The sequence below is a fragment of the Mytilus californianus genome, unplaced genomic scaffold (assembly GCF_021869535.1).
Source record: "Mytilus californianus isolate M0D057914Y unplaced genomic scaffold, xbMytCali1.0.p SCAF_6, whole genome shotgun sequence".
NCBI classification, from domain to species: Eukaryota; Metazoa; Mollusca; class Bivalvia; order Mytilida; family Mytilidae; genus Mytilus; species Mytilus californianus.
The window spans coordinates 37,037,351-37,051,575 of record NW_026262712.1 but is presented as its reverse complement, the minus strand read 5'-3'; the positions used below and the strand labels follow the sequence as shown (position 1 = coordinate 37,051,575).

The following is a 14,225-nucleotide window of genomic DNA, read 5'->3' as shown; positions in this document are numbered from 1 at the left end:
TACCCCAGACACAGGTTTCATCTTCAAAAGACTAATGTAGTGACGCTCTCAAAAAAAAATTTGATAAGGCCAAATAAAGTAAGAAGTTGAAGAGCATTGAGGACCTGAATTCCGAAAGGTTTTAGACAATACAACTAACTTTATCTATTCCTAGGGAAGTAAATCTTTAGTATTAAGTTTTGTAAACAGCTAATTCATAATTATGACCATATCAATGACAATTCATGTTGTTCAACACAAACAACTTACATCACTTGTCCAAGGTCCCCATATGATTGATTAACTACTGTAAATTCAGAAATTATTGCAAGGTTTTTATTAATCCGAATAAAGCGACTGGGTGAGTATTGCAATAATAAGAACTTTAATTCTGATAACAGATACATTTATATCTATATGCAGATTTTTCTGAAATTTGCAATAATCAAACTCGCATTTTTGTTCATTCTTCATAAATTGCAGAATAAATGCATGCCGTTGGTTTTTCAGTTTGAATGGTTTTACACTAGTAATTTTTTGGGGCCCTTTATAGCTTGCTGTTCGGTGTGAGCCAATGCTCAGTGTTGAAGGCCGTACCTTGACCTATAATGGTTTACTTTTATAAATTGTAACTTGGATGGAGAGTTGTCTCATTGGCACTCATACCACATCTTCCTATATCTATGCAATAATTTCTGAATTTATAATCTTATCATCATACCTCTATAAACTGTGCTGTAATCTTAAAGTCAGGAGGAGGTTGGTTATTCTCTTTGGCTTCCATCTGTCTTTCAGCAATACCCTTAAACAGATGGTCAACAGCTCTGGGTACAATACCAATCTCTTCTTCAACATGGTTGACATCAAACCCTGTACCCATAGTGTAGGTCTTACCAGAACCAGTCTGAAAAATACATACAAATCTTGATATGGACTGCTGATATATTTGTACATGTCAATAATTAAGTTAGAAACTGTTAAATTAAGCATGCTCATAGATGACAACATTTACAGTGACTTGATTGTAAGTGTTTTTCTCCACCTATTCCAGTTTATTCAAAATTCTGACCCAATTGTAATTTGTTTCTTCAAATCAAACTGCTCAACTGTTCAAAAAATTTGTAAGGGTTCCGCGGAACCCAGTGTCTCGCCTACTTTTTCTGTTAATGGCAGGCTCAACAAAAATGAGGAAGTAAATCAATAAAAATATTCCTCATGATACTATCTTTTGATTGTAAGAAGCTTCTGTCCAAGTTTGGTAAAAATCCAGGATAGTTTATGAATCTAATAAATGTTAAAAAAACTTTAACTGCCGAGTGAATGTATTGTTAACTGGAAGAAAACAAAATTTCCTTCTAGATACTAGCATTTGATCATAAACAAGCTTCTGTCCAAGTTTGGTACAAATCCAAAATAGTATAAGAAAGTTATTAAAATTTTAAAAACTCTAACCACAGAGTGAATGTGTTGTTTCCTGGCAAAAAATCTAAGTCCATTTAAAAGTTAAATACGGAAAAAATGGATTTATTTTTTAACAAAATTTCCTTCTAGATACTAGCTTTTGATCATAAACAAGCTTCTGTAAAAGTTTGGTACAAATCCAAAATAGTATAAGAAAGTTATTAAAATTTTAAAAACTTTAACCACAGAGTGAATGTGTTGTTTCCTGGCAGAAAATCTAAGTCCATTTAAAAGTAAAATAAGGAAAAAATGGATTTTTTTTTTTTACAAAATTTACTTCTGGATACTATCTTATGATCATAAACAAGCTTCTGTCCAAGTTTGGTAGAAACCCAGGATAGTTTAAGAAAGTTATTAAAACTTTAAAAACTTTAACCACAGAGTGAATGTAATATTTCCCGGCAGAAAAACTAAGTCCATTTATAAGTAAAATACGAAAAAAATGGAATTTTATTTTTACAAAATTTACTTCTGGATACTATCTTATGATCATAAACAAGCTTCTGTCCAAGTTTGGTAGAAATCCAGGATAGTTTAAGAAAGTTATTAAAATTTCAAAAACTTTAACCACAGAGTGAATATTTGTGGACGCCGCCGACGACGCCGACGGAATGTAGGATCGCTATGTCTCCCTTTTTCGACTAAAGTCGAAGGCTCGACAAAAACTGGTCAGAAATTTAACCAACTGCAAAGTCAAGTCATCAAAGTACCAAGTGATAAAATCTTATTTACTATTTGTAAGATTATTCAATGACTTTCAAATACATTTAAATGTAGTATCTAGTAACTAGCTGTCCAGAGGCAATGGGCAGAGATCTCAAATTTCATACCCTTTCCCCCATTTGTATAGATTTCCAGAATGTCAGTTATCAGACTAAAAAGAATAATAGATGCACAAAGGCATTATATAAGAAAGAATCTAAGAAAGTTTATTATATATAACTATTTTTATTTCCTGGTCTTCAAAATTTACTCTCAGCCTTCAAACTTTTTACTCTTACGGAAAAAGAGGATGAAAAACTGACATAACTGTCCTATTTTGAAGTCTTTCTTTTACTTCTAGATATGAGAAACAGCCTTAAAACCCACCTACCCCCAAAAAAATTGTCAATGGATGGATAACAACCGGTAATAAATACAAAGATTTCAAACAAGACTGTTTCTCATAAATAATCCTACCAAAAACTGTAAGTGAAAATGTCTCTATTTCTTAATAAAGTCTCTTCACCTTTTGACTTGACAAATCAACTTCTCTTTCAACCTGATTACTTAGTTAGGATGGTCTAGACTATCATTCTATTCTGATATATTAAGTGAATGTTAAAGATTATTTAAATGCTATCAATTGGAAAGATTAAGAGAAACAATTACAATATAAACATGATTGAACATTTACCATCCTCTATTATCTACATTTCAACTCAATAATAGAATTTAATTGACTTTTGTATTTGCATTCTATTCATTTGTATTCTATCATCCAAAAGAAATGACAAGGGGGTTTCATTGGGGGGTTCTGATCCCGGATCTCCCTTACTGTTTTGTCAAATTCCCGTATCCCGCTTACACTATGTACGTAAGCAATTCTCATTTTTTTGTTGTAATTTCCCGTATCCCGCTAGACTTCATTTCCTGTTTTCACGGCATAATCATTTGACTTTCACGTCTCACGCTTACAAAAAATCGGCAATCCCGCGTCACGCTTAGACCCCAATGAGACCCACTGACAAGGGTGAAAATAAGGTATTTAATTCATTTTCTTCTAACTATCCTTCATCGGTGAAATGTTGGTGTTTTTCTTCTTTTTCCCTTTGCATTAAATTTGATGTTAAATAACCAATAATCAATCAAATTCATATTTTCATATGTTCTGCACAGCTTGAAGCCTCAATTTTTTCCTTTCAAAATACAGGTATCATAAATGAGGGTCGTAATGGGGGGTACCTTCATGATGAATAACGATAAAAAATCTGGCCAAATGACGTTAACAGTAATTTTTGGTGCATGACAATAAAATGAACACTTTCTTTATGACTGTAAAATAATCGACTGATTTTGACGACTCCCGTTAAATTCTTTCCAAAAATAATGATAACGGTTAATTATTTGAGACCTCTGACGAATAACAATAAGGATATTTTGACGAATCACGATAATATTTTGACCAATTTGACGCTAACAATAGCCGAAAATGACCGTTTGACAACAGACGGTAAAGGGCATTCCTAGCCTCTAAACTATTACTTTACAAAAATATCCTGTCATGACCCTTGAATCAATCAGCAGTCTTCACATAATTTGCCCCCCCCTCCCCCCCCCCCCCCCCCCCCCCCCCCTTTTCTTGAAAAACGATTTCCGCTTTTCCCTAATCATTCAGTGGTCTCTCAAAACTTTCTTCCATTTTCATTCATAATTTTTTTCTTTCATATATCTCTCATAAATGTTAACTCTACATCTTTTTAAAGTATCAAAAAGTCTTTCCTAAATTCTATAAATCATATTTCTTCCATGCATCCCGCTATCTCATTACCCATTTATTTATATTTCCCCTACCTCCTCAGATAACAACTGTTGTACATGTTCTCTGCTGAAACTAAACCTAATCAATTTCCTGATAAAATATATTAATTCTCATGCTAAATAAATTGACTCACTGATCCACAAACAATTAACGACATTTTGCTGATCAAATTGATATCTTTTTCTTATTCTCTTTTACCCAAATCAATAATGCTTCATTTATACATCACTATATTAAGTACAGAGGTCAATGTTTCTCCAAACCTGCATATAAAATACCCTCTGTTATTTCAACGCAGACAATACGGCTTCAATCATCTAACTTAGTTCAATACTTATATGCAAATACCAATATACAGGAAAATCTGAATTTGTCAGTTGTTTATTTTATACACTGCCTTTAAAAATACCATTGAAATATGAAAAGACAATTGAGAGTGCATGTTAATAAGACAGCTACCAAACAACATAAATAACCAAAAGGCATCTTGGTCAACAACTCTTCAACTAAAGATAAGTGTCTAAACAATACCCTAAGCTCTAAAACATCCATATTTAATTAAAGTATATACCAATGGTATTCTTAAACACAGTGTATAATCTACAACTACAATGCAAGATGCATTGGACAATACAATTGCATAAAATTGTATAAATGCCATTATCCTTAGTTCCTGACAATCAGACAATGAAAATCTAAGAAAACTGCAGACCTGATTACTATTCTGTATGCTCTGTGCACTACAAAAGTGATAAAATGTGCCAGGCAATAAAACCCAAAGTAAAATACACAATACAACAAAACCATCACAAACAGTTGAATTTATGTTTTAACCCCAAAATAATATTTTCTAAAAATCTAGTTATGATGCAATAAATAGTCCGTTCTTTTTTTATAACTTCTCTGCTGCAATACATGCTTGGTTTATCTTTATCTAAAGGATATTATAATAACACTCTTTCAATTAAAACACTTATTGCAGACTCAGGCTTGCAAATTCAATTTGAAAATTTTGATTAATCGACTGAATTCATGAAGAAGATATTAAATTAAATTTTGAAAACTTAAAAAAAGACCTACCCCTGGTCAACTTAAAATATACACACACACAAGAAACACTAGCTAAGATAGTCTATTTCTTGGGTCGCTAAAATAGTAACCATCTTGGATTCTGAGCACCTGTCGAGCTGCTGACCAAAGATATAGTAATTAATTTTGTGAAGCAGTGACTGAGAAAAGTGTGAAGAAGTTTATTTAACTTATCAAAAAATTCTGAGTACTGTCAAATTATGAAGTAAGCATTTGACAGGTCTGAAAAAGCAGTCACATTGCAACTCATCACTGTCAAGCTGATGACCAAATATCAAGTCATTCTGTCAAGTGGTTTCTGAGAAAAGTAATGAAAATATTTAAGACAAACAGAAGAACAGATGGACATAGGGAAGGACAGACAGACAGACAAACAAACAGAAATATGTACAAGGTGATAGCAATATAGCCCAAACTTTCAGAGTGGGGGTATAATATATTACCACTACATTAACTGGTAGGTATACTTGTGAAATTTCTTAAATCTCATTCATTGATTCTTTTCGCACCTTACATAATGCATTCATTATTTTCAAATGAATCTGATATTGCATTTTAATTTACTTTTCCATCGACAAGTTTTATGTCAGAACACTCACTGCCCTATTTTGAACCACAAAAATTGCAAAAAACTCCTTTTGAAAATTAAAAAACAAATTTATGACATTCATATACCATATGACTTTTATTGCATGCTTTTCATAATCATTTAAATTGCTGATACTTAAAGATGGCAAAAAAGCTAAGAATGTGCCTTTAAATATATTTCTTTTTAGAAAAATGAAAAGCTTTCCTACAAGCATTAAATTGAATATTGTATACATGTAATTACTGTGAAAAAAGTTAACTTTTTAACAATCAGACCATGAAATTGTTTTGAAAACAACAATTTACACCATATAAAGATAACGATCGGTACATACATATATACACCTCTGGGGTAATTTTGTCAGATTCAGCGAAGTGTATGATGCAACAGATATAAAAACAACTAAAACATCATTATGAATTATTACATTCATTCAGAGGTGAAAACTTTAATATGGGGTTATCATGAGAAATTTCTACCTCAAAGCTTTTATAAAATATCCTTAACTGTCAGAAAATATTAGAAGTTAATTAGCTCAGTGAACGATGATTCCATAGGTTTTCTGAATTTTCCACAACTTTTGGACATATAAAAAAGAACACCCTACTGGAAGGAGCATATAGTTCAAATTGGCCAATGTCAAAAAATGTCATTAACTTCATCAGAGGTGGTTGCTTCTAAATTTTGTTGCTTATTTAGAATTTTTGAAAATTTGGGTGCAAGCTATAATCCTCCATTCCCTTTAATTAGAAATTATGTCATTTTGTCCTATTTCAACAACTTTTTCTCAAGCTATCAGATATCTAAAGTATTTTGCTAAATTAAACAGAAAAAAGGTTATCTGTGCTATTTATGTGTGGTGGTTTAAGTAAGATATCAACAATTTATCAAATAGATATTAACAATTTATTTACACAATGAATTGTCTGGGTTTTTTTTTTTAATTCAAAAAGCATTTCCAATAATTAATAATTTTCCAAAACATCCTGCAGAATCACTGTCAGTTCTATTTAGTCTAATCCTTCAGTCTTCTCTAAATTCCATGTCCTCTAAGACCAACTATTGCAAATTCAGAAAATTGCTTTGAAATGAATAAGTGTAACAAAAATAAAAACTTGCATTTTAAATTTTGATAGCATAATTTGCCAGCACCATTTCCTAAAATTGCAATAAATAAACTCAGATTTGTGTTAATTGTTCAATAATAAAGATAAATACAGCAATAATTTCAGTTTATAACTCAACCTCAAGCATATATATTAAGTGATCATGAGGTCAGATGGTTGAATTCATTCATAATTTTTTACAGCCGAGCAACTCATGAATTGGCTATTAACACTCTGAACAATAGTCCTTACAGCAAAGTTTACACCCTGGGAAATTTGAAAGATGACAGAACACAGCTCTATAGATTATTTTAACATTGTGTGTTTAATGAATCATTTAATAATTCATATTTATGGCTATTTACACGACTTTTTATTGCCACAAGAGAAAATTGACACAAAGCATGTTTCAACTTTTGATCCAGAAAAAAGGCAAACATTGTTATGATGCTATGTATAGGCTATGCGAAATAAGGTGATTTTATTTTAAGAACACAAAAGTTATTGCCGACAATTTTCCCTTAGAATATGATATTAATAGATGTTGCTGTAAAAATTGATTTAGTATAATGATATAAATTTTTGACAAAAAGAAAATCTCTTCGATCTTTTAGATATTTTGTATGAATAAAAGGAGATGTGATACATCAATGAGACCGCAATTCAACCATACAGCAATTACCCCCAAGGACATCTTAAAATGTATCATTGATGTAAACAAAGCTTAGATCGAGCTGTAAATACAGTATGCACCTTGGTACAGGGTCTATAATCATATATATATAGTAGGGCAAGAACAATATATTTGGTCTTTGGTGAATGGTTTCTCATTGGCAATCATACCACATCTCCTTAATTCTCATATTTACTAGACTTATTTATCATGTCCAGCAACCCTTAAAAATGTTAAAAAAGTTGAAGCTGCCCATTCTGGTCTAAAGAAAATACTTATGAAAGTTGAACACTAATTACAAATATATTTACTATGAATAAAAGGAGATGTTGAGTACGGTATACGCAAACGAGACAGCAACCTAATGGCAAAAATAACCAAAAGATATCTAGTGGTCAACATTGAGTCTTCAACAATAGACAGGTGTCTACATAATATACCAAGCTCTATAATCATTGAAAAAAATCACCATAAAACAATCAAATATCTGATATCAACACCCAACAGTAACAATATAGATCATACGACCTCTATTACAACTTTATATCCTGATATTTGGCCATTCTAAGCAACAAGGTAGTTAAACATATATACTCCTATATATACTGTTGATATCAATAAACTTAATACAAGTGAATTTTCAATTCACACTGCAGTAAACATTATAACATGACCATTTAAATTCACATCAAGTATATTTTATACTCTATTTAAAATCAAAAGCTTGTTTTGATAAAATATAGATTAAGATTTCAATGTAAAATTCAATAGGAATTTAAAGTTAAAGGTCTCAGGAAAAAAGGTATTAATACTAGTATTCCTCCCACGTCACATAGCATACATGTATATTTATTGACATAAAACAGGTTATGTTCAGGTCAGCGGAGTGTAGGAGGATAAATTGATATCAACTATAAATAAGAAGATGTGGTATGAGTGCCAATGAGACAACTCTCCATTTAAGTCACAATGTATAAAAAGTAAACAATTATAGGTCAAAGTATGGCCTTCAACACGGAGCCTTGGCTCACACTGAACAGCAAGCTATAAAGGGCCCCAAAATGACTAGTGTAAAACCATTCAAACAGGAAAACGAATGGTCTACCTTATATAAAAAACGAGAAACGTGAAACACTTATGAACCACATCAACAAACGACAACTACTGAACAACAGGCTAATACCTATTTCATACTTATAGGGGCTCAGTCAGTCAAAATATAAGGTTATCAATGTCAAACAGGTGGGTCAAGGGTCATGGAAAAGGTGTAAACAAACATTTCGTACATATATAGTTTCCCTAAGATCATAATTAAAAATAAATTTTAATATTGTCTTTTTATTGGGGTCAATGATTCAGCCAAGAAAATCTTTTCAAATTTTAAATCTTTTCCAAATCTTATGCAAGCATATGTTTAGAGGTTCACAGTTAAAAGAATATAGTAACATACACAGGCAAATCCTTTAAAACAAGGAATAGCTAATTTGTACAACTGTAACATCGGTTGAATATAACAAGACTGAAACCAAGAATATTTGTCCTATCTTTGTCAATATAAACATCCTTTTAAGTTTTGACTAATTCTCCAGCAAACAATGTTATATATATACTACTCATTCTAAATGTGAACATGAAATGGCCAGAAAAGGAACACTAAGTATTCAGCAGTCATATATATATAACATTGAAATAAATAGCCAAAAAGCTACATACTGTAAACCAACTAATTTTCGTGAGCGATTTATTTTCGTGACATTCGCGATTAGAAAAATAACGCGAATATAAATCGTTGCGAACATGTATTAAAACTTGGATCTTTCTTTATTTAACTACATCAAGTAAATTTGAAAATCGCTATTTAAAATCCCTGCGAAATGTGCTAGAAAGGGCTAAACGCGAAATAAAGTATCCGCAAAAATAAGTTGGTTTACAGTATAAATCAGTCAGAAAAATTTAAGTTTATACCTTAATTTGATTTTGGCTTCATCGTTTTAAAAACATCAAAGATGTTCCGTATTTACATCTGTCCAGGAAGCTACTCTTGGGTAAATATCATAAAAATATGCAATACTTCAACAGCACTTGTAGAGTTAACTTGTAACCCATATATACTTATAACAGTCGAAGCCATCATAACAAGTAGCAATTGACATACTTGAAATCGACCACATTTCACATATCTAACCGTTGAAATATTGATAGTGACTAAACCTGACAATAAAACCGATAAAACCGTTGAAGTACAGTATCTGATCAAAGACGAAATTTCCCACATCGGATCTTATAGCAAGAAATATAAAAAACATTAAAAAATTATATCAATAAATTGCTTTGATTTTACGATAATCTAATCAACGATATAATACTATAAATAATCGCAATCAATATAATTTAAGCGATGATTAATGCATAGAAATACCTAGATCTATCGTAAAAATCAATATTGTCCCTAATCTAAAGCCTGCGTAATCTTATGTCACTTTTCTCTGGAGGATCAATGGTTTATAATTCACTAGAATAAACAGTCATAGGTCGTTCACTCTTAGTTTTGTCCTGTCATGCTGTTAATGAAATATTTTAATGTCTTCAAACTTTCAAAGGCACTATTGCATGCACAACTAAATGACATATCAGTAGGGTGCTTTTATTTGATTTGAAGGAAAAACAGTATACAGATATTATGATAAAAAAAAAAAAAATTCATGCAATTTTTTTTTCCAAAATCAATGTACGATGTACAGTATTAAGTGATATTTTTCCTACATTAAAGAATACTTTAAAGACTGAACATTTTTAAATTGATAAACAAAAATTGTAAGTTGAAAATTTTATTGACATGCCTTCTTTGCTTTCATAGCATGAAGTTAGGAGGATTTAATAGAAGAGCCACGCATATGAAAAGTGAAGTGACTAAAAAATAGGTTTTTTTTCTGTAAGATAATTTGTGAAAAGGCGGTAAAAATTTGTGATTTCACTTTTAACACAACTTGATTAATATATTTTCTTATAAAAATACTGGAGTTAAATTCAGCTGACAGAAGCTTTTCAACTGTTTCACATCTCTGGCTCAAAGGCATATTATAAAATATTTGAGGTTAAAAATAATAAAGTAATGTCAAAATTTCAAGGGAGGTAACCAGTGACTCAATTTTAGGTGTATAATATAATATATATATATATATATATATATATATATAACCATGTCATACCTGTCCATAGGCAAAAACTGTGGCATTGTAACCTTCAAAACACCTGGAAAAAATAAAAACATCAAAAGAATTAACAACATTGTAAACAAATAAACAAGATCAAAGAACTTATCACCTGTAATCAAAGCCAGCATCAACAAGATCAAAAGAACAGATAATTAATGTTTTAAACATTTAAAAACACAATGATTTTTATAATGTTTAGGTCAATACTGACTGATAAAATTGCTACATAAAGTTAGTAAATTCCTGTTAGAAAACTCTTTTGTCAGGATCTAAAATAAGTCAAGTTTTGATTGCATATATATATATATATATATATATATGGAAAAAAGACATCAGGCCTTGTGAACTACAATTAGGATTAAAATAATTTAGTTTTATCAATATTCATCTGCGGTCTGACTAAGAGTATTAAGTTGCTCTGTAGGACATTAAATAGCCTACTGATAGAACCTTTATCTATAACTTGAATTTATTTGTGGCACTTTAATATTACAAGCAACTCACAAACTCTGTCAGTATGGGAAGTAATAAAGCATTGCTGGCTCATTGACAAATACCCAAAATATCTTTTTACTAATATAGATATACAGGGCCTGAAAAAAAACATACATCGTCTTTTATATAGATTAGACCGTTGGTTTTCCTGTTTGAATTGTTTTACACTAGTCATTTTGGGGCCTTTTATAGCTTGCTGTTCGGTGTGAGCCAAGGCTCCGTGTTGAAGGCCATACTTTGACCTATAATGGTTTACTTTTACAAATTGTGACTTGGATGGAGAGTTGTCTCATTAGCACTCATACCACATATTCTTATATCTATGAACTGTATGTATCATGTGTATGATGCTGTCTAGGAACTTTCCTTTGTCCCATAAGTTCATTTTTGTCAATATCAAGAACAGACTTGACCCATACAGTTACCCATGTAACATGACTTTTACAGTAAAAAGCCATAATGTTAAAAGACTAGTAGACGAATTTGTTTTCCTTTACCCAACAGTACCATTAAGTCAAAATATCCATAGTATATAATTCTGAGTACTTTCCACTTACATGTACTCAACCAAGGTAACAGGAAGATATTAGACAGATTTAAGTGCAAAACACACTACATGGATGTCACATAGATATATACATGATTTTAATTCAAATTAATACACCAGTAATTAATCTTTTTGCTTCACATCTCCTAAGATATTCAAACATTGGTCAAAGATTGAGAACCTTTTTATTCTTGATCAATTTTACATTGAGAATCTGTTTATTATTTAACAATTTTCCATTAATACATGACTGGCATGAGAGCAGGGTTCAAATGCATGTTAATGTTTGAGGTTATAAAATTTTCAGAACATTTTGTATGCTATCTTGGACTTTTACTTAAAATAGTTTAGTTAAGTACAAATTAAATTAGTCTTGACCTTTAAATTAAAAAGAACAATTGTCAGCTGACTTAAGTCCATCAAATCATTTTGTTGGGTTCCTATTTTTGTAGATTGTGGAAAATTTGTATTTTAAGGGATATTTGATTTCATGGTTTAAACAAATTCTGCATACAAGCTTACATTGTATAATAAAATATAGTATTTTGTTGAACACTTAAATTGAGGTTAACCTTTACTCATGAAATCAACGAAAATCAGTACCAGACTGAGGGGAAGATATGGCATGATTGCCCATGAGACAACTCTCCAACAGAGACCAACTATAGGTCACTGCATGGCCTTCAACAATGAGAAACTCATTCAGCATAGTAATGCTATAACAGTCCCCAAAAAGACAAATGTAAAACAATGCAAATGAGAAAACTAAGGGCCTGGTTTATGTACCAAACAATCAACATTTTTTCTATCACCTAAACCGAGTTTATTGAACTTATGTAATTGGACAGCTGGTTCCATAATTTTTTTTTTTTATATTTAAAATTGTATTTGGTGATAATTTCCTGATTAAAGTTCAGAGAGGATAACAGTCTGTGTATTTGATTATTCATTCAATTGTAATCATTTCCTCGATTACCTGCTCAATTACATGTACATGTATGTTTCAATATCCATACACTGTTTATTTTGTCCTTATATATAATTAACATACATAGATCATTTTCCATAAAACATACACTTTTGAGTCACACTATAGTACATTTAATTTAAACATGTCATATTTTATCTTTTGATCAAATACAAGACAAAAGTAGGTTTCACAAAATTAGGCTATTAAAAATTTGACACTGAAGTCTTTTAAATACTTTTAACGATCCTAACCTAAACCATTATAGATTTAAGTTCAGCTTACTTAAAATCCCTGATCAATTTAAAATAATTTACCGAAATCAAACAAGTGCCTTCATCGATACTTTATTAACGGTCATTTTGTGTAGTGAACTAAAAACTGCAATTGTTATACCATTTCTTTTTGTACAAATGTTGAATGAAAATTAAACAAAAATTGAGGTCTGATTGACTGGCTGATAGCTTACTTTTATTTCTGTGTCAATATTTAGAAAATGGTGTTTACCCTTGAATGAGCTCCCATCAAAACATTTATGTTTATGCTTAAAATTTCAAATAATAATTCAATAAACTGACGACTATACATTTTCTGTAATGAATTTTATTTGTAGGATAAGAAATAATGAAATTTCAAGGATGTAATGAAGTTATGAAATGTTTGTCTTGAACATTGGCGACAACCATAATTTGTGCTGTAAAAATAAATAAATATCTTTTTTTAAAAGCAATAGTTTCAGGGTCTCACAAGTAAACTGGGGTCCACCTATTTAATCATTATGAATGATTTGTCTAGAATATCTAATGATTCTTTGTGGCCAGACCACAAGATTAAATGTTACATATATATTTCTTCTGAATTGGTCTAAAAATATAATCTATAGCTGGAGATGGATGAGTGTCTGATATTTTTATTTAGAAACAAACGGCATGCTACTTTATTTAGGAAGTAAAAGAACTAAAAGTTTTTGTATATAACACAAGACATATTTTGATATTTTTATTAAATAACAAACTGCATTTTACTGCATTTAGGAAGTAAAGGACTGACAAAATTATATTCAGTTTTCAAAAATTCTTACAGTTCATTTTATTTAATATGTTTAGTTTATGTAAATATGCACACAAGAACAAATATGCAAAAAAAAATGCCTAACTTTTTCCCTCTTTCATATTTTTTTTCAATGGCATAGGAGGCTTTGAACTTGTTAAATGATACTTATACAAGATGAATGAACTGTTTTCTCTCTATACAAGTTAACCTTAAATGGAAAAAAGATGAAATCACTGCAGGAGTCCTTAACCCATAATACTTCTATACATCTGAGGGTAATCCTCTATCAATGGAAGGAAGGTTAGGAAAGTGTTTAGAATGACAATCACAACTTCGTAGCTATCTCATAACTATGTATGATGTTAATTTCATACGTAAATATGATATGTACATTTCTTAGGAGATAACATTTCAGAAATTTTAAGACCTGATCTTTTAACTTCAGCTTTATTTGGTGTGAAGATATAAATGTCAAATTATGATGGGTCACCCACATTCGATGGTGTATTATCATCAGATCATGTATATAG

General features: G+C 30.7%; 1 protein-coding gene across 12 annotated transcripts in view; it reads right to left on the bottom strand.

Annotated features, from left to right (window-relative positions):
• Window positions 1-14,225, bottom strand: part of LOC127706182 (kinesin-like protein KIF21A) — a 122,384-nt gene that overhangs the window by 93,210 nt on the left and 14,949 nt on the right. For all 12 annotated transcript variants that reach the window (XM_052210620.1, XM_052210629.1, XM_052210628.1 and 9 more), the window contains exons 3-4: window positions 10,628-10,670; window positions 701-883 (exon numbers count right to left, since the gene is read on the bottom strand). In XM_052210620.1, the coding sequence (XP_052066580.1) occupies window positions 701-883; window positions 10,628-10,670 (226 nt within the window). The remainder of the gene's footprint in view (window positions 1-700; window positions 884-10,627; window positions 10,671-14,225) is intronic.